This window comes from Sander lucioperca, chromosome 4 (assembly GCF_008315115.2).
Source record: "Sander lucioperca isolate FBNREF2018 chromosome 4, SLUC_FBN_1.2, whole genome shotgun sequence".
Taxonomy (NCBI): Eukaryota; Metazoa; Chordata; class Actinopteri; order Perciformes; family Percidae; genus Sander; species Sander lucioperca.
In genome coordinates this window covers 3,024,128-3,045,355 of record NC_050176.1, presented here as the reverse complement: position 1 = coordinate 3,045,355, position 21,228 = coordinate 3,024,128, and the positions used below count along the sequence as shown (strand labels likewise).

The following is a 21,228-nucleotide window of genomic DNA, read 5'->3' as shown; positions in this document are numbered from 1 at the left end:
TCAATCTGGATAAACCACAAGGCATGCTGTTAGCAGTTGTATTTTATTTTTATTTTTTTTACTTTTGTTCACAGTGAGTTCTGTGGATTATTCCAACAGGACATTGTTTCGTAGTGGACACACTGCAGTAGTTGGTTCTTCAATGCTGTAAGCACCACAAACAGATTTACATTGACTTCTAGTACCTGTAAAAAACTATTTGCATCGCTAGAAACCACTGGATGATTCAGTAAGGACCCTTTCATTTCCCAAACCACCACGTACTTAGCAAAGCAAGGAGTGCGTAGTCAGAGAGAGTAAATAGTAAATCTACGTTATACTCTACTGCCAAAGCTACAGTTATTAAATATTAACAACACATGTACTGCTAAAATACTTTATTCTCTGTCACTCTGTAGTACATTGGCAGTGTGACGCACAACATTTTAGGGATAGACCGATTATCAGGCCGTTTTTTTTGGCAGTCTGCAGATTATCTCTCTCGGCGTTTTAGTTGCCTGATAACCGATAAAGTTAATGAATTAGAGAGTGTTCTATTTTGGCTCGGCTCCAGTTCTGTGTCTGTCCCTCTGCTTCGGTTTCACTCAGCACTGAGTCTGACTTCATGTCCCCCCCCCCCCCCACAACACTATCTGACTCTCTGTTACTGGGGATTATGTTGAAAGTTTCTCATTTATTAAATTACTGCTTAAAGCATCTAAACAGAGTTTTGTGTTGGAGTATGTAACAATCCAAAATCTTAATTTGCACTTGAAGATTTTCATTTTCACTGTAAATGCATATCGGTTCCAGATATCAGTTTTATTAACTACTAATAATCTGTATCGGCCTTGAAAAACCTGTATCGGTCGATCCCTACAACATTTACTACATTTTTGATATATATATATATACATTTACCGGTCAAAAGTTTGGGGTCATTCCACTCCATTCCAGACAGAATACCAGCTAAGATCAGTTGCATTGTTTTTTTAACCAGATCTCAGCTGGTATTCTGTCTATAATGGAGTGGAATGGAAATTTCGAAGTGACCTCAAACTTGTGACCGGTAGTGTATATATATATATATAAACCCCATTCATAAGTTTCACTGTGCAATTTATGTTTGAGTACAGATGATTTAACTTGGTGCAGAAAACCCTCTCACACAGTGGGGAGGTAGACTATGCCGTTCAGCATCCATCTCTTCTGCGTCATAAGTTATCTGACTTTTCAATCTACGTGCAGTAACCAACGTCCCACTCTGGTTTCTCTGTCCTGTCAAACACTCCCGCCCCCGTCGCTCCCGCGTGGCGTCTCCTCAGCGCGCCTCATTGTTGAGTGAAGCCAACCCGACTGTGTCCCTTCCTACTCCTCCTCTTTGAAGCTGAAGTCACAAACCAGAGAGAGATGGTCGGACGGATAGCTGAAGGACGGAAGCCTGTTTGGCCCAATCTGTTCCTCAGTGGGCATGTCCAAAACGGCGTCCACTCTCAGTGTGTGCTGACTGTACCAGATGTAGTCCAGAGTGGAGCAGCATTCCCCTGTAGGCCGAATCTTCCATGTGGTGTACTCCGGCTCAGTCAAACCGTCTTGACTGAGTTTCTTATAGGCCGAGTCCAAACCGAGAGGCGACGCGGCGAAACGTCGGTACACCTCCTCAGTCGGGATTGCGTTGAAATCTCCACATATGAGCAGAGGAATGTCAGAGCTGGGGGCGCCCACGTGTTTCTGGACCAGAGTCTGGAGCTGTCGCAGGAGGTCGGAGCCCTGGGCGCTGCGGAGCCACTCCCAGCCGGAACGAGCCTTCAGATGGGTCACGGCCACGCACACGCATCTCCCCGTGCTCCGGCAACGCAGCATCGTCACCACGGCAACCTGTTGCAAAGAGAGCGGCGTGTTAGAAGGGGCTTACGGTGAGTCGCTTTGTAAGTGTCCCAAGTGTGGCTTTACACACTTTGTACCCACCTGATTGGTTGGAATCCTTATGGCAGTAAGGCGTATGCTCACGCTGTCCAGGAACTCGTACCGCGACTGATCGAAGAACAGCGCGCAGCCGTCGGGGCCATTGTTGCCCTCCACATCCAGGCACGGTGACCAGGGTTTAGGGCAAAAGTTGCTGCTGTAACCCAGGCCTGCCAGAACCGGCTGGAGGGTGTCGTAGTAGTGGTCGACTTCCTGCAGACACAGGATATGAGGTCGGTAGGTGAGGATCTCCTCTAGGATGAGGTACTTCCTACGGGACCAGCTGAGGGCCTCTGGAGGACACTGGACAAAACTGTCAAGTCCCTCACCCAGGGCTGAGGGACAGAAGAAAGGGAGATCTGACTTCAGCATAGAGTTAGTCTCGCATTGCCAGACCTTGCTCCACAGCGCTGAGGAGGAAGGTCTGGCCAGTCCACACAGCATTCCTGGATAGGAGAATAAGCGGTCAGGGTTTGGTTGCATTTCTTTAAACTAGTGCTGTCAGTTAAAACGCGTTATTAACGGCGTTAACGCAAACCCATTTTAACAGCGTACAGTTTTTTTATCGCGAGATTAACGTTCTTTTTGGCCTAGCAAACTTTGTAGTTTTTTTCCACATGCTGTTGCAACAACTAGTAACGTTAGAAAAACTACAACACCACACCGGATCTAGCTAGACCGGAAACTAAACAACAGGCACGCCGCGCACACACTTGTTTGGGCTCACGAGCCGGCCAAAGAATAGTAGGCTAACGTTACGTTTTGAGTGGATGGCGAGCGCGAGACGCCGAAATGGATGCCAATGAGATTCTGAATGGAAAGTTTACTTTTAAAAAGTTGTCAAATGGTTCCATTGACAAGACCAAAGTGGTCTGTGTGTTTTTACGTTGTGAACTGAGCTATCGTCGCAGCACGTCCAGTCTGAAATACCACTTGATGGCCAAGTACACAGCTGATGCCAATTCTCCGCCCCCTCGTCAAAGCCAGGCGACAATGGATGACTTCAGACCATAGACTGTATATTAATAGTCTATGCTTTGGACAGAAGCACATGGATACAACAACTAAGAACAATCTTCAAAAAAACATTTGCACAAAGCAAGCAAAAGAAATCTAGGGACATTTAGAATAGATAAAAATGTGCAATTAATTGCGAGTTAACTATGACATTAATGCGATTAATCGCGATTAAATATTTTAATCGTTTGACAGCACTACTTTAACTCAATCACAAATCGACTTGGGCGGCGCTAAGCTCCGGACGGAGCGAGCGTGGCTCTGCAAAAAGGTCTCGGGAAGGAACTGGTTTAGGTGGAACATAATGGATGGATAATGGATATCACAGTGTGTATAGCAAATCCCCGCCAATCGGTCCCCAAACGTCCCAGTTAGAGAGTAAACGCCGTAAACATATTCTTTGTTAATCTTTACAGTCATTCTCGGAACGAACCAAGCAGGCCTGCCTCGTTGCCAATTCAAATTTTCCTTAAAACTCGCCAGTTTCAGCCTCCAACGTTGCTCAGAGGTTCCAGTTAATGTTGCCCGATGCGACCAGACTTTAAAGTTTAGATTTCGAACCCAAAGAAAGCGGAAAGGGAGGGACCTCCTACTATGGTCGGCTGTCGTCGATATAGACTAGTATAGAGTTAACCTTGACTAGGCTTAACAATGCTCCAGAGTTTATGTTAGCAAGATAGTTGTTATCTTGCTAGTTTTTCAATGGCCGGTACTGTGTGTACAGTTTGGCGCTGGAAAGGTAGTGTACGGTGTGTTTATCAGAGATTTGTCTCTGAATAAGCCGCCTACTGTGGCTAGAAACAGGTCGATGACAACAGCAAAGAAATTTTAAACCGTAAAATCACCTGTGCCATCATATCTCGCTGCATCTGCCACATGAATTTGCTCAGCGAGTCACTCTGGCATTCAGTAATGATGCTCATTAACTATGCCCTTGTAGCCGAGCTGCACCAATCACATCGGTGTATCTGATATAGGCGGGCCAGAGGCGAGCTAAACAGATGACGACAGCGCTGTGACGTCCAAGTCATTAGTAAACATTGCAAGATGACTACGGATGAACACCAGTTGTTTGAAACGGCTTTGGCCGCTTAAATGAACGAGTTAAACATGACTTTTTATCTAAAAGAGGAACAGAAGACGGCGCTCCAATCGTTCCTTTGTAAGGAGGACGGTTTTGCTGTTTTGCCGACCAGATACAGCAAGAGTTTAATCTACCAGTTAGCTCCTCTGGTAGCTAAGAGTTTAATCTACCAGTTAGCTCCTCTGGTAGCTAAGAGTTTAATCTACCAGTTAGCTCCTCTGGTAGCTAAGAGTTTAATCTACCAGTTAGCTCCTCTGGTAGCTAAGAGTTTAATCTACCAGTTAGCTCCGCTGGTAGCTAAGAGTTTAATCTACCAGTTAGCTCCGCTGGTAGCTAAGAGTTTACCAGTTAGCTCCTCTGGTAGCTAAGAGTTTAATCTACCAGTTAGCTCCTCTGGTAGCTAAGAGTTTAATCTACCAGTTAGCTCCTCTGGTAGCTAAGAGTTTAATCTACCAGTTAGCTCCGCTGGTAGCTAAGAGTTTAATCTACCAGTTAGCTCCGCTGGTAGCTAAGAGTTTAATCTACCAGTTAGCTCCTCTGGTAGCTAAGAGTTTAATCTACCAGTTAGCTCCTCTGGTAGCTAAGAGTTTAATCTACCAGTTAGCTCCTCTGGTAGCTAAGAGTTTAATCTACCAGTTAGCTCCGCTGGTAGCTAAGAGTTTAATCTACCAGTTAGCTCCGCTGGTAGCTAAGAGTATGGGGCTCTGGATACGTCACCCCGTGTATTGTTGTGATTGGCCGTAGTGTTATCCAATTGCATGCAGTGAGATTTTCAAATGCATGCTTGGTGCCTCCCCTCGAGTTGGGCCATTTTCATTACTCAATGCCAGACCCTTAATCTTTTGGATTTGGGTCTGGATTTCCAGGCTATCATTAGATATATCCGAGCCTACGATCCAGCGTGATGTGACATCAGACGGGCTAAAAACAGTCTACCTTGGGCCAAAAACAGTCTACCTTGGGCCAGTATGTTCCACTGCATCACCCTGATGGGGCTGCTGGGGGCGCTGTCTCCATCGTTGAGGTGAGTGAACTTCCTGTGGAGGCGGTGTGGTCGGTCCCCGAGGGCCTCTTCACACTGTCGAAGCAGCTCGGCTGGATCGGGGGGACATGCAGGGGACCCCTTCTGCTCCTGTAAGACAGACATGACACTTAGCCACAATTATTTCACTTAGGGAGGCAGATTACTCCACAAATGTGCTATGTCACTTGTTGAAATCTGACAGTGGAGAAGGAGGGGTCACCTGGCAGAAAGCTGGATCCAGGTTTGTGTTGTCAGGCTGCTGGGACAGGGGGAGGGGGAGGGGAGAGCTGCCGCGGGTCTGAGTCAGGGCGCTGTACAGCCGGGTGGCGCCTCCACCCATCGGACACACTGATTGGAAGAAAAGGACAAAAGACGGTGAGGTGTGTGAGGATGGAGGAATTAATATTATTATTATTAATATTATTTTATTTATATATATATATATATATATATATATATATATATATATATTGATATCACGATTCTCTGCCACATTTTTTTTTGGCACCTATAGCATATTGCGCATCACCACAAGCCTGTAAACATGGAGGCTTCAATGAATAAAGAAAATCAAGTACATACTGGCCATTTAAATGCAGTAAGCTACCAAAAATAGTGACATATAACACATTGAACTAAATATGGCCCTGATACAGGCTCTATCTGAACTCCTTCAACATGTCTTTACATCATTAAAACATGTCAATGTCAAATGCTTTGCGCTTTGATTAATCACATTAATGTCAGAGTTAACTCGCAATTAATCACACATTTTTATCTATTCTAAATGTCTCTTGATTTTTTTATCCCACTATTTTTTCTCATTTTAGCTCATTATTTAACATGATATGATACTTTTAAACCGAAAAGATTGCCTGAACCGAAAGATTTATTTATATATATATATATATATATATATATATATATATATAATATTCACACTGTACTTATTTATGTTCGTACTGTATTTAGGCTATGTTGACACTGTACTTTATTTATGTTCACGCTGCACTACAATAGCATTTGTGCAATCCACTGTTTTAAAAACATAATATTTTTAACCTAATCTTACTTTTTAACCTAATCTCATTTTACTTCTACTTACTTTATACACTTATTGACTCGCTCTTTTCTTACTCTTATTTTACCTTGAATTTGACTGTGAGCCACTGCAACAAAAAAATTTCCCTGAGGGGATCAACCAAGTATTCTGATTCTGATACCTCGCTGTTTTCTAAGTAATGTGTTTGTTGACTTTCAGCTCAGATCATGAGACGAGGGAGTGAGCACCCGTCCGACTGTCTCAGATGGTGAGTCATCTGGAGCAGCCTAACCGTGACAAATCCATGCTTTTTAAATTCACACGATGGCTAAAGTGTTTGTCTGCTTCATGGGTGCAGCTCAGCTCACCTTTTGTTTTGTCCCCCTTCAACATCATGTGAGTGGATGGATGTAAGGCTGATAATTCCCAGCGACTACCACACTAAATCCAGTATTAGTAGTTTGAAAATTGTTTGTCACATCGTCACACACTACCTTGATCTTTAATGTATCTCCACCACTGTGGTTCTGTGATCACAAAATTTAAACCCGCAATAATTTGTGACATATATAGTTGTTTTAGAAAACTTGTTAACAAACAGTTGCTTATTTACACATCCAGCAGACATGGAGCAACATTGTCATTCATTCTGAGTTGTGTTTCTGGCTACCAGATGAATGAGAGTCCTAAATTCACTCTCTTTTTGCTCTGTTTTGGTCTCCACCAACTCCTGACGGAAATATCTGGCTCTTTAGTTGCTAAATGCTCCACTGTGTTCACCAGCTAGTTATTAACTGTGTCTGTCTGCTGTTTGGCGCTGGCTGGGTAGCGTACAGTGGGTCTATGCCTGCTGTATCTGGAAACAAGGTGGATGAGAGCCGTGAGAGTGAACCAAAATATTAAAGTTGCAGGCCAAAAAAACTAAACACGCTAAAAGAGGCTAAAACGCTGCACACGGCAGAGAGGAACTGCAGAGCTGGGTTATAATTCTATGTGGGTTTGTCACCACGGGCGACTGTTTTTACGTTACACAAAGTCATTTGATATAAATATTAAAGGTCCCATGGCATGAACATTTCACTTTATGAGGTTTTTTAACATGAATGTGAGTTCCCCTAGCCTGCCTATGGTCCCCCAGTGGCTAGAAATGGTGATAGGTGTAAACCGAGCCCTGGGTATCCTGCTCCACCTTTGAGAAAATGAAAGCTCAGATGGGCCAATCTGGAATCTTCCCTTTATGACGTCATAAGGGGAAAGGTTACCTCCCCTTTCTCTGCTTTGCCCGCCCAGAGAATTTGGCCCACCCATGAGAAAGAGAGAGACATCATGGCTTGCAAACAAGCGAAACATGGCAGTTGGCAAAGTCCACACCCCCCCCCCCCCCCCCCCTCTCTCCTCCTCAATAGCATTTAAAGCTACAGACACAGAAATGGCACATACTAAGGAAAGCTCATTGTGGGACTGGCTCTAGTGGCTGTAATTCTGCACCAAGGCTGAATTTCGGGAAAGAGACTTCAGATACAGTATTAGGGGACCACTAAGGTCTATATAAAAGCATCCAAAAAGCAGCATGTCATAGGACCTTTAATAATGATTATAGCAGCTTTAAATGGCATGAATGCTGTTAATGTTGTTCAATTCTGTTCTCACACTCCAAAACCAGGCAGTCTTTTTATTAGAACGGCACTAAAAGGGAGGCATACTAAATTGTAGGTTTAAGTTTGCAGAGGACACACGCACGCATGCACGCGTACACCATCTGTTGGTGACGTAGTTTATGACTCCATGAGTATTTATTAACATGGTGGCTGAGAATTTGGAACCGCAGCAGGTCAAACCAAAGTGGGTCAAATTGACTGGCAGTTTGCCAAGACGCATCAGGCTTGTTCACTTCCAAATGTTGCGCACGAATAAACAATATCAGAACTACTAAAGTTAAAGCTTAACTTAAGATAAATGTTATAAACAGCATTAGACCGCCAGCTGATCTCATTTTAAGCAAGAGCATAACAAAAAAAGTTATGTTATCTAGTAAAGGTTTGTGCTTAAATTGTTTTTTAAAAGCATATGTATTTCAACCAATTAAATGCTTTGCATTAGTTATTTTTCCAAAAAAGAGTAATGAACACTTCTATGTAATAGTATGCCACCATTTGTATTCCGCAAATCTGAGGGGAAGCATGTTAATATGCACAAAACTGACACTGACCTTTGCTCTGTCAAACAAATAGTGTTGAATTCTCCTCGGCTCCTCTAGACCTGAACTATATGACTTTAAAAGGAGAGCTCACAGATGTTCAGGAGCTATCCAGTTCTTCTCCTTTCCACGTATAAAACAACCCCTGGTGCACTTCGATACACATTAACAGACCTTTGTATTCTGACATTAATGTTTATAAGTATGTATTATGTATATCCATAAACATGTCAGCACCAGCCAGACTGAATATGCAGCACCATCACGTGTACAAAACCTCGCCGTCACTCTGAGTTTTGTACATTCAAAACAACACTAGTCATGTATGTGCAGAATGCATTTTACGTCCAAACATGGCCTCCTCCACAGTAAAATAAATAACAGCCGCCTCTTACCTATAGTCTCCATCACTGTCCACGGATACATCCACTCTACGCTCGAGTGAATTGTCCTTATCGCCTTCTCTTAAAACGCTGCCGTCACTCTAACCAATACCGTGCGTTACTGTCAGCTGATTTAAGCTTCCTGGCTGAGCACAGTGTTTTCACTGCAACAGGGGAGAGAGAGAGAGAGAGAGAGAGAGAAATCCAGCCACTGCTCTCTCACAGTCTCACACACATAAGATTGAGTGTGTGGCAGTCAGATAAATTACTGATTCATAAATTGTACAGACTACACAGAGATTGTCACGCAAACAAAATCATAAAACCAGAGTAACAGTGATTCACACTGACAAATACACACACAGGAAAGTGTGTGCGTGTGTGTGTGTGTGTGTGTGTGTGTGTGTGTGTGTGTGTGTTTTGCAATAATAACTTCCGCAGTTTGAATGTTGTAACAGCACCTAATCACAATTTACCGTCACTAATGTTACGTCAGTCTTCAGTGTTATTTTTCATGTGCAGCAGTACCGTGTACTTTTCCAAAATAAATGTAATAATATTCTGGGCTGGATTTATAATTCTTCATTGAGTCAGTACAACTACAGTATGAAGCAGCAGTTCCCACCCTGTGCTCTGTGGCATAAATGTGAGGGGTCACGCGATTTAAGAAAACACATTTCCACAACACAATTATACGTTTTCAGGTTTTTTTTTTACTCTTTTTTTATTTTTTTTCGTGAAATATTGGATCATTTAACCTCTATTATAGTATAATGACACGCTGCTCCTTAGCTGAATTACACAAAGGGGGCACAATACACACACTTTAAACAGTGGTAGTTCCTGACTTTTTAAGCAATGCTAGCAACATAGGTATTGACTCTAGGCATGGAAATGTCTACTGGTCCACCATTTTGATCCAGAATGAAATGTCCCCAACAATATCAGACGGATTGTCATGACATTTCATTCAGAAAATTCATTTCTACCTCAGGATGAATTGTAATAACATTGGCCTTTACTTTTAATCCTGCGCCATCAATCAGGTCAAAAATTGAATTTGTCCAACATTTTGTTTTTATAACCCCAATACCTGCTAAACTAACTAACATCAGCCTTAGCTGTACTTTGTGTTTAGGGCTAACTAGCAAATGTTGATGTGATCAATTCAATAAAGAGGGATTTTCCCCCTTGTCTTATTTGAATTCTGTTCGTTTTGACCTAAGCAAACAGTCAGCATTCTGCAGAGACTTCTGTGAAGCCTCCACCTGTTCCTGGATGAATATAAACAAGACTTCCGACCGTGATCAAAATAATTTGGATGCTTTATGAGCCGGGGGCAGAGCCATATTATTCCTCTCTGTCTGGATCCCTTAATCCAACAGAAAGGAGTCAAGGAGCGAACGCTTTCATTTTCCACTGTGTTGCTTTTGACGTCAGTGTGTCAGCGCACACAGACGAGCACACAGCGCCGTGACAAAGACCTAAAAGCTGGGGCGATTCGGGAGCGGTGACTCACGTCTGTGAACGCAACACTCAGACTGTGCATAAGTCTCGCGTATTACCACAAGTCACGACATATCATGGTACAGAAGATGTGTGTGTGTGTGTGTGTGTGGTAGACAAGCTCTTGTGGATCCAGGCAGAATCATTGACTGTAGTGGTGTTTCTGCGTGCGTGAGAGGGAAAGCATGTCACTATATCCTTCAGTGGCATATTGACATTTCCACATTGAAGGGCAATTGCATCATTACAATATGTGGTTGGATGTATATGTGTGTGTGTGTGTGTGTGTGTGTGTGTGTGTGTGTGTGTGTGTGTCCACACAACTGATACAACTTTACTGTGATGGTTGTCTATTTGTGATCTTAAAATACCACGACTGCACATAAGCGAAACAACTGACAGATCTTTGCATCTCTGTATGCAACCGGTCATACATTTTTTGTTCTTTTTCGCACCAAATGCTTGCTCTTGGGGGGGAATTGTTGGGTCTCTGTAAATTATAGAGCGTGGTCTAGACCTACTCTATCTGTAAAGTGTCCTGGGATAACTCCTGATATGATTTGACAGTATAAATAAAATTGGATGTGCTCCGAGATATAACTAGGGCTGGGTTAAAATAATTGATTCTCCAATTAAAATCGATCTCTGTTTCAATGAATAAAATCCTGAAATCGATCTTTTAATGTGTTAATTATGTTAATACAATATAATAAAGTACTTAAGTAAAAAGTACTTTATTTAACATTAACCTGGTGCATTATAAAAACTATAAAAAAAAAAAAAATTTCAGGGTTGTTTCTTGCTTGTACAATTTACAGCATAAGTTCCCGAAAAATCTCTTTTATATCCAGGCAACATTGGTATTGTAACTGAAATTTCCCTAACTTAATTGGTATCGACATCGGAAATGTAATCGACTCAGGACCTTGTGAATTGGAACCGAAACGACTCGGGAAATCATTGGCGATACCAAGCCCTACACATTACCGTATTCTGGCATCTCGTTGTATTGTAAATGTTAATATATGCAGTTATATGGAGTTATAAATAGTGTAGGCACTCATTGTCTTGCTTGCAAATTAGGTCTTAATCTCAAAAGGGATTTATCAGTTTAATAAAAGGTTATAACTAGGGATGCACCGATCCGACTTTTTCAGTCCCGATACCGATACCAATGCCTGGGCATTGTGTATCTGTCGATACCCGATACCGATCCCATACCGTTGTTGAATTAATAATACACTGTATACCTTCCACCTTATACCTTCCTTCTACCATGTGGAAGAGACTAAAGGCACCAGACTTTCCTAACTAAACATTACTTTCCTAACTAAGACAAAATAACATAGATGTAATGTATTGAATTCTTATTTATTTGTACACTCAACTCTTCCAGCATGTGGCACACGTGCGACAGAGGGAAAAAAAACTAACAAAACAGGATCGGCCCGTGGATCTGTTAATTTTTCCGATCCCCGATCCAGTTATTTTGTCAATATTGGGACCGATATCCGATCTTAATATGTATGCTGTACAAACACACAGCATTGCTTTGAGCTAAATGCTAACATCAGCATGCTAACATTCTCATAATAATTAGAGATGGTCCTATACCATTTTTTGCGTCCCGATACCGATTCTGATACCTGAACTTGCGTATCGGCCGATACCGAGTACCGATCCGATACCAGTGTGTCATATATTTTATTATGTTGTAACAACTGTATACTACTATCCCTGTATGGATGGGATATGATTTCTATCTTTGTTGTCGGTCTGGCTCAGGTTAAACTCTTTGTGAAACATGAACAAACACAAACAATGAATGCCCCAGAACTTTCTTTTATTATCCAGTTTGACAGTCAGTTATAACGGAAAAAGAACATAAACTACTTTAACGTAGATTTTCTTTAGGGCTTTATTATGTGGTATCGGATCGGTGCATAAACTCCAGTACTTCCCGATACCAATACCAGCGTTTTAGGCAGTATCGGAGGCGATACCAATACTGGTATCGGTATCGGAACATCTCTAATAATAATAATGGCAAAATGCTGATGTTTAGCAGGTATACGGTTGACCAGGTTTGTTTACTATCTTAGGTTAGCATGTTAGTATGCTAACATTTGCTAGTTAGCACTAAACACAAAGCACAGCTGAGGCTGATGGGAAGGTCTTTGGTTTCGCAGGTAAGTATAGGGCAAAATATACATTTGACCTAATGATGGCACTAGATTAAATGGGGACCACCAATATTATTGCAATTCATCCTGAGAGGACCATGAATAGCTGTACCAAATTGCATTGCAATTCATCCAATAGGTGTTTAGACATTTCATTCAAAACCACAATGTTAACCTCATAATGGCGCAAGAGGAAAAGTCAGGTGATCACCAAAGCCCATAGGATTGGTTGTCTGAGCACCATAAATGTTTGTTCCAAATGTCATGCCAATCCATCCAATACTTGTTTACATAGTTCAGTCTGGACCAAAGTTGCCGACTGGCTGACAGGCCAACACTGCTGCTATCATGGCTAATGAAAAATAAATTAAAATATTTTGTTGATCGACTTAAAACAGTTTGTTTACGTTTGTCATACACTTTTAGTCAAGACTGGGAGTGAAATCATAACCTGAATCATATATATATATATATATATATATATATATATATATATATACACATACATATGTGTGTGTGTGTGTGTGTGTGTGTGTGTGTGTGTGTGTGTGAATATACAGTACTACACACACATAAGTACAAACACAATAAGCGGAATTATCAAAGCTGATGGTCTATGATGAATGTATTCATTTACTTTTAGGCAGCTTTGGCTGGGATTGTCCCAGAAACACCAATGAGAGTTTGCTGAGACGGTATGACCCGAATATATAGAGGATCAGTCCTCGACACTGTTCGATTCTGACCTGCGGCACTTTCCTGCATGTCTTTCCCCTCTCTCTTCCCTTTCATGTCTAAGCTGTCACAATAAAGGCCTAAATGCCATAAAACATAATCTTAAAAAAAACAAAAAAATACAGTTAAATCAGGGAGAAATTGTAACAGATCACTTATTGACAGTTTGGTATCAACATTAATTTAAAGGGGAAAAGACATGTTCTGGATGCAAAAGTAATAATTTGCACTCACAAAATGAACTTAAAGTTAGAATATAATGTGACCCATACAAACACAAAATGTTCCCTGGTCTATTTTTCCCCCCATCTTTTGCACCATCTATGCAGCATGTCGCTCAACCACATTATCCTCTGTGACAAAATGTGTCTTGTTTGGGCACCAGAGTACATGACAGAACATGTCGAGGTCATTCTTACATTGGAAATATACTTATCATCATATACCGGCTATCACTCCAAAAGAGATATGCTTCAATATCCGCCGAGGGCCTTCTGGAATAAAGTTGGGGAAAAGTGTAGGAAAGACGGATTGATGTTGGCAACTGCTTCCCAATTCTCTGAGATAAACCATTACAGAGCTACTGGGACTTGAATAAGAAAAACAATGTAGAAAAAACAACTCAGAAACAGAACTACTCAGTATAGTGGCAATGGGAGAGAATAGCTGTCCAAGCTTCAGGCTTACAAGAGAACAACAGCGCACACAGTAAGTCCAAATTTAAAAGTCACTGGATCCTATAATGCAACTCATCAGCATCCCTTATTGGGGCCTTCCTGTCATGCAAACCCCACTTTTTAATGCAGGCTTTCTATCAAACATGCGTGGCCCAATCCAACATGACATCATTGGGATTATTTTGTCAGAATATACTGTTTTCACCGACTAAGTAGTACTTCTCATTACTACAACACTGATTCCTACATGTAAAGCCAGTGGAGTGCCCCTTCAAAATAGGGAGGCGTCCCGTGGTCTTTCAGCTTTGAAGCTACATAACTACATAACTCAAAGTTTACTTTAGAGCAGCGTGTGTCCTTCAACTGAAGATAGCAAATGGAAATCATCAGGACAAGTTTCCACGACACAGCCAACTGTACTGATGAACAACTGTGTGCAAACACTGTTGTCTTCTACCGAGGAGGTTGTGTACCACGAGGTACACAACCTCCGCAGAAGAAGAGATGTGATACGGCATCGATCACACGCAGACACAATACTGATATTGTGGAGCAGTCACAGACAGATGCAGCCTGGCAGCGGCAGAGAGAACATGCTTGAGATAATTCAAGCAAAAACCAGATTCAAGTATTGTATGAAACAGACATAGAGCTACAGATTCTATAGCTGCCAGATCACATGGCACAAAGGACTCCAGAGGAAAGTCGACCTCATGTTTATCTGGAGACTTACCTTCTTTACTAGAATGAACTGCTGATTTCCCTTCAGCTCCGACTGTGCAGCTGCTGCCTTGTTCTTCAGATATCTTTCTCTGTCTTTATGTGGCCCTGTAGTGTGTGACACAGACAGTGGGAATGCACCTCTGTGTGCATGCGTCTGCGTGTTTTTGTTCAGTGGGTGGTCGCTTGACCGTGGAGCTGCAGAGCAGGGTCACATTGGAGAGAAAGCCGGTCTGCTCTGCCATCTGCTGGTCGGAGTCACACGGGGACAAGAGCGTCACGCTTCAGACAATCTGAAGAGAAAGAAACGTTGATAGCCATTATTCCCTGAGCTCAATTATATTTACACACTGAGAATAAACATGGCAGCTGTTTGATGTAACAGACAGCAGTTAAAAAAAAAGTGACTTCACGTTTCGAATTTTACTAATAATGTTTCTTCAAACTTGCCAATCGATCATTTTCTTTTCAATTTTCCGTTTTATTTGGGCATGGTCATTTGGTTTGGATTGGTTTGCTGCACTAAAAATGAACGCATTCATCAATAAACAAATATATTCTAAAATGTGTGGAACTAGTGTGCATTCTTAAACAAACAAGTAAGTTGTTAACTTTTTGCATATACTACAGGTCTCGATCGTAACAGTTTTGAGAAATTGGCAGCCAATTCTTGGCCTTTTTAACTTATAAATAATAAGGACAGCAAACAGCAAAATGTGCACCCCAAAGTAAATACATTTTTAATATTTGTTGCATTAGTGATATTTGAATATCGCTGTTACCAGACAACTGCACGTGACAACACTGCACGTGCGCCGGCGCATTAACTCCCAGACGATGGCGAAGCAGATTAAGTTGTTTGACTGTGAGGTTAAAAGTTAGACTAACACGTCAACATCGCAAAAACAAATGTGCAAATTGGTTCAACTGACAAATAACCGAAGGAACCAGACTCTCCGCAGGCCCTCTGTCGCCTAGGCCGCAGTTGCGTAATTTTGCCGTCCACAACGCACATGTTAATATAATATTAGCTGGCTATCTGGCATGGCATAGCTTGCTATGTCTTATGTTGTTGCATTTGCTTGATGTATGGCTGCGTTGACATGCTAGTTTTTCATCATGAGTACTGTAATCTAACATATATAGGCCTTACATGTGCAGCTGTCCAGCTGTGTATAAGTGAATTGCACTCTAAAACCGTAGGAGAGCTAAATCAGAAAAACAAATACCAATGTTACACAGTGTTTGGGCTGTGTTGGGCTCAGGTGGTAGAGTGACCGTCTACCAATCAGAAGGTCGGTGGTTTGATCTCTGGCCCTGCAGTCCCATGTCGAAGTGTCTTTGGGCAAGCCACTAAACCCTGAATTGCTGTGTGAATGTGTATCTGATGAGCAGGTGGCACCTTGTATGGCAGCCTCGGCCACCAATATGTGTGAATGGTTCCTGTACTATGTAAAAGAGTAGTCGTTAAAACTAGAAAAGTGGGTTACACTTTACTTGAAGGTATCTACATAAGAGTGACATGACACTGTCATGAACGTGTCATAAACATTATAAACAAGTCATAAACGTTTATGACATAACGCTTCTTTTAGTAAGTGTCATTCGGTTTTTGTCATGACAAGTTAGGATTAGGGTTAGGGTTAGGGTTCATGTGTTCATGACAGTGTCATGTGTTCATGACATGTCATGTCACTCTTATGTAGATACCTTCAAGTAAAGTGTTACTGAAAAGTGCTATATAAATGCAGTCCATTTACACTTTACGCTTTAATTAATGCATTCCAAATTGTGATTCACCGTGCTCAATGTTTTGTGTCAAAATTACAAAAGTAACTGAGCATAGACTTGGAAATGACTTGGTAAATTATCAAATAGGCTATTTTTACAACAGAGATTTTGACCTGTCATAATGGGAAAAAGCACAATTGTGAATGACATTAATAGTGGATCTGTTCTGTTGTCCAAACCAGCATGCACGATATCAGGACCCTAAATACTGAAGTTGCTAAATAGAATTAAGCCATTTGTGGAGTGCAATCAGCAGCAGGGGAGACAGGTGTGGGGATAGTTTAAAAGAGCTGTGCCAGCTGAGTTCATTGACACAGCTGGTGCTCGTTGGTCTTATTACACTCTCCCTTTATATGCAGCAGCGTGGTGGAGCTCAGATGACTGCCACACACCAAAGAGATACAGACACTGCACTGAGAGGTATTGTTTATCCATTCTAGTTTAGAAGCTGTGAGCTACGGGTCGGGACTGTGTGTCAGAAAGAAGCCGGGCAGCCAGAGGCGCACGGTTAGACAGTTTGTGAACTTATGTTGAAAGTAGGCCTGCACGATATGAGGAAAATATCAAATTGCGATTATTTTGACGGTTATTGCGATTTGATTCACGATATTGGAGGGAATTATCATTTTTGTCTCATTATTCTCATTTTCACTGAAAAATGTTAAAATGAAAATGATTAATTCTTACTCTCTTATTTTTAATACATTGTGTGTGTGTGTATATATACATATATTTATACTTATATTGTTTGTTCTGTTTAACCTGTTTAACTTATTTTAGAGAATGTGTGACATGCACCTACAACACCAAAACAAATTCCTTGTATGTGTAAAAAAACGTACTTGGCAATAAAGCTTTTCTGATTCTGATTCTGATTATAGTGTGATTTTTGCGAGGATCTGTACCAAACAAAGATTTTAATTTTTATTCTTTTTTAAAGATTTTTCCCTTTATTCGACAGTGACAGTGGATAGACAGGAAAGTGGGGAGAGAGAGAGAGGGGATGACACTCAGCAAAGGGCCGCAGGTCGGATGCGAACCTGGGCTGCTGCAAAGGACTCAGCCTACATGGGGCGCACGCTCTACTGGGTGAACTAGAGGTCGCCCCACAAAGATTTTTTTCTGTAGGATAGGATTTGTAGGCCGGAACGTCTCTGCAGCACCACAATACTTAATTCATTGCCTTTAACAAATATTGCCAAAAAATAACCCGATTTGGATATTGCACTAGTCCATGTTGAGATTTCGATAAAATTGCGATTAATTGTGCAGCCCTAGTTGAAAGTGTGTATAGGCAGTCATGAATAAATGCCGTTCTTAAATAGTTTGTCTTGGCTGTGGTTTGTGCTGTTGGAGAGACCCGCGGTGGTAGCGAGACCTGCTACACCGTCGATTTAGATTATTTACATCTGCATTTCCTACTGTGACGTGTCAAAACGTCTTCTGTGGAAAAAGGCCTACTGATAGGGAAAATTAGAAGTGTGACTGAAATTCCACTTGAGCCAGTTTTGCCAAAAAATAAAACCATGTCAGCTTATTGTAGGCAAGGCCGCTGTATTTATATTGCACATTTAAAATGCAGAGGCAATTAAAAATGCTTTACATGGCACCTAAAATTGCACAGGTTAGGCTACATGAGTGGTTACACAACATACTTTTTGACTAGTCGTTGCAGGAAAAGCACAAGAGGAACTAATAGCACTGTTCCAGCAATTAAGGCAATGCACTACAACTAATACAGCATCTTATACCTTAATGTGTATTACACTATTACTCAAATCATGTCAAGATAAATAAAGAAATTAATTACTTAGTATGTCCCAGTTTGGATGCTTTTTTACTTAAGTCTAGTTGGGAGAGTTGTGTTCAAAATTGTATTGTATTTCTATACAGGCCTGCATTAAAAAAAAAAAAACAACTTAATAGACATGACTTAATATCATCTCCTTGTTGCTGTGAGCTTTATTAAAATGTCTGATTACAAATTAATAATCAACTTTGATTATTCCATGCAGTTTATCTGCATTCATAGACGCTGCAGGTCAACTCAACTCTGCTGTTCTACAGTCGTTTTATCCCCCAGTCTTCTGCTGAAGGCTAACATTTGTTGGTGTAGGAGTGTGCCCACGTTTCCTAACTGTTGTCTCCGGGTCTTCAGGTGGTTCAACATGGCGCCCATCGACGCCAACAGAACACCATCGCTGTTCTGACGCTCCTGAGTTACCACTAAATCCTCTCTCCATGCTTCCTCCAAGCTCTCACACAAGGCCCTTATGTCCCGCTGGAGCTGGCCAACCTCCTGCCAGTACCGCTCTTTGTTCTCCCTGGCTGCGCCGACGTCCTCTGTCATCTGTTGGATGCAGAGATGCAGCCTGCTGTTCTCCATGCGGACCTGCTCCAGTTTCACGCTGTTGTCATAGATGCTCATCTCTACGGCTCTCAGCTCTGACGCCTGCTGGCGGAGCACGTCCATGTAGCCCCTTCGCATCTCGTCCAGCTCCGCCTTGGTTTGGTCTTTGGGCTGAAGCAGCGAGTCGGTTTTCTCCTTCAGTCCCTGAATGGACAGCTCCAGATCGCTCTTCTTCCTCTTCAGCTCGGAGGTGAGCGTTTTGAGTCCCTGGTGTCTGGATCGCTCTTCGTTCCAATTCGCTTCCACCTCCTTCAGGATTTCCTCTTTCTCCTCCACCTCCCTCTGCTTCTCCTCGCGGCTCCTCGCGACGCTCTTGGCTTCCGCGGCGCACTGCTCCATTTCCTCGCGCTGTCGGGTCTCCGTTTGTCTGTACTCCGCCTCGCGCTGGGCCACGTGGCTCGTCAGCAAGTCGCCGTTTTCGCTCTTGGGCTGATGCTTTTGGAGCGTGGCCTCCTCTCGTTGCAGCTCCTGGTATCTGGTCTTGGCGTTGCCGATATCGGCGCTCATCTTCGCCACGTGCTCCTCCTGCTTCCTCTTCCCTTCCTCCAAGAGCCTCGTCAGCCGCCTCTTCTCCGCCTCGTAATGGCAGATGTTCTTCTTCTCCGCATCCACGTTGTCGCACAACTCTTCCCGATTCCTCTCGAAAACACGTTTAGTGATGATTTCGGCTTGCAGGAGCTCTCCGATCTGCTTGTCCATCTCTTTGATCTCCTTGCTGTGTCTGACTATGGAGGAGATGCGCTCCTCCAGCTGTAGCTTGGATCGCTGCAGCTGCTGCGAGACGTGGAAATGCTCTGCCCTCACTTCGTTCTCTTCGTCGTGCTGCTGCTTGAATATCTCATAGACTTTAGCCAGGGCATCTTGACAGAGCAATCTGGACGCTCGAGCCTCCTCTATTTTGTCTTCCACTGTGGCAATCTCCTCTTTAAGAAGCTGGATGGCAACTCTAAAGGCTTCCTCTAACTCGCGCAACTCCTTCTTCAGCGCTTCTCTCTGTTGCCTCAATTCTTGATGCTTTTGGGTCTCCACCTGCAGCTGTTTCTCGCACTGGAGCCGATCTGCTGCCAGTCTCCGTATCTGGCTCTCCAGCTTGGCCATGTCAATCATGAGCTCGCCCAGTTGGTTATGGGTTTCTCGTTTCTTTTCATTAAGACTGTCCAACACTATTCTGCTTCTCCTGTTCACTAGCTTCTGCTGCTTAATTTTCTCTTCGGCCTGTTCCACCTCTCCGGACAGGCGGTCGTTTTTCACAGCGAAAGCCTCTCTCTCCAGCACCATCTTTCGCTGCAGCATTATCTTGTCCTGTTGGACAGCAGCGGTGCAGGACTTGAGCTCCTCTATCCGATCTCGTGTCTGATCCAAATGCATCTGCAAGCTATACTTCAAGGCGATTCGATCGTTCTGAGCAGCGACGATCCCTTCGTGTTCAGCCTTCACCTGCTCGCGCTCCGGGGACAGGGCTTCGTTCTGGCTCAAGAGGGCCACCTGCCTCTTCGCCGTGGCTTCTCGGAGCTGAGAAACCGCGTGGAGGTCTTTGCGTAGCTGCTCTATCTCCTCTGCATTAGAGGCCCGGGCTTCTACTACGTCAGCCATAATTTCCTGGCTCATTCTTTCTCTTAAATTGTTGATTTGGTGTCTCAGCTTGCTGTTTTCTATGGTTTCCACTTCTAGATGTTCATGCGCAGCACGCCGCTCAGCCTCCAGGTCAGTGATGGCAGCCGTTATCTCTGTCAGGTGGAGGCTGGCTTCAGGTGAGAACGCTATCCCCTCCTCCTTCAGCTGCTTGTCCAGTTCCTTTAAATGCTCGAGAGCGACCATAACCGCCGGGAAGTCGGGCACCAGACAAGAAGCCATTTTTAATCCGTGTGGGTTTTGTTGTAAGTGTACGTGTGTCTTGTATGTGTGTGTGTGTGTGTGTGTGTGTGTGTGTGTGTGTGTGTGTGTGTCGGCAGTTCAGTTCAGATTCTACCATCGATTACTTGTGAGTGGGGTTGCCATGGCAACAACTCCCCACCACGCAGAACACCGCACGCTACGGCAAGTCCGCGAGGCCACAGGGCCGTTAGCAGCGGCCACACACAAGCTAACCTTCAGTACGTGAAACTAACCAATTCTTGTCAGGGTGAGGTTGGAACTAACCGCGACAAAAGTAAGCTAAAGCTGCGTTTAGATAAACAGAAAAGTCGGATGACCTTCGCACTCGGAAGCATGAAAAGAATGGGCGGCGACGGTAATGTTGGAAGCTCTTCAACAGCGGGTTTAACGTTAGTGCTTAACTTACCTGAAATACGTTATGTAGCAACACCCGTGCAGACATTTGGGAACAACCTCAGCTTCCAAAGACGTACGTATAGGCTGCAAACCAAATGTGGACTCACTCAGTATGTATGATAGCTATCGCCCTGCTATAGGCGGCAGTAGCAGGGAACTCGAGCCCGGTGTTGCCAGATTAGAAGATTTCAAGTAAAACTGTTTGAAAAAGTAGGCGCGCCGTGCGCGTGTGATAGGCTATGTG

The 21,228-nt window shown here is 43.0% G+C and overlaps 2 protein-coding genes across 3 annotated transcripts; both read right to left on the bottom strand.

Moving 5' to 3' along the window:
* Positions 1 to 986: 986 nt before the first annotated feature.
* Positions 987 to 21,195, bottom strand: LOC116039580 (nocturnin-like). 2 transcript variants are annotated; one of them, XM_031284470.2, is made up of 6 exons: positions 20,995 to 21,195; positions 14,526 to 14,805; positions 5,290 to 5,417; positions 5,003 to 5,177; positions 1,948 to 2,279; positions 987 to 1,857 (listed from the first exon to the last, which is right to left on the bottom strand). In XM_031284470.2, the coding sequence occupies exons 3-6, from the start codon at positions 5,407 to 5,409 to the stop codon at positions 1,348 to 1,350; spliced, it is 1,137 nt and encodes a 378-aa protein (XP_031140330.1). In that variant the 5' UTR covers positions 5,410 to 5,417; positions 14,526 to 14,805; positions 20,995 to 21,195; the 3' UTR covers positions 987 to 1,347. The 2 variants fall into 2 exon arrangements, with proteins under 2 accessions (XP_031140330.1, XP_031140329.1); XM_031284469.2 differs by lacking the exons at positions 14,526 to 14,805; positions 20,995 to 21,195 and adding an exon at positions 8,704 to 8,886.
* ccdc175 (coiled-coil domain containing 175) lies at positions 18,022 to 20,635 on the bottom strand. Its single transcript, XM_031284465.2, has one exon. The coding sequence runs from the start codon at positions 20,565 to 20,567 to the stop codon at positions 18,351 to 18,353; it is 2,217 nt and encodes a 738-aa protein (XP_031140325.1). The 5' UTR covers positions 20,568 to 20,635; the 3' UTR covers positions 18,022 to 18,350.
* Positions 21,196 to 21,228: the final 33 nt, after the last annotated feature.

Excerpts from the sequence above, each read along its gene's own strand:
- LOC116039580 (XM_031284469.2), bottom strand. The coding sequence starts at position 8,734 with ATGTATCCGTGGACAGTGATGGAGACTATAG. Across the intron at positions 5,418-8,703 it reads GACAGTGATGGAGACTATAG|TGTGTCCGATGGGTGGAGGC; the intron begins GTAAGAGGCGGC and ends TCTTCCAATCAG. Across the intron at positions 2,280-5,002 it reads GTGGAACATACTGGCCCAAG|CCCTGGGTGAGGGACTTGAC; the intron begins GTAGACTGTTTT and ends TCTGTCCCTCAG.
- ccdc175 (XM_031284465.2), bottom strand. The coding sequence starts at position 20,567 with ATGGCTTCTTGTCTGGTGCCCGACTTCCCGGCGGTTATGGTCGCTCTC.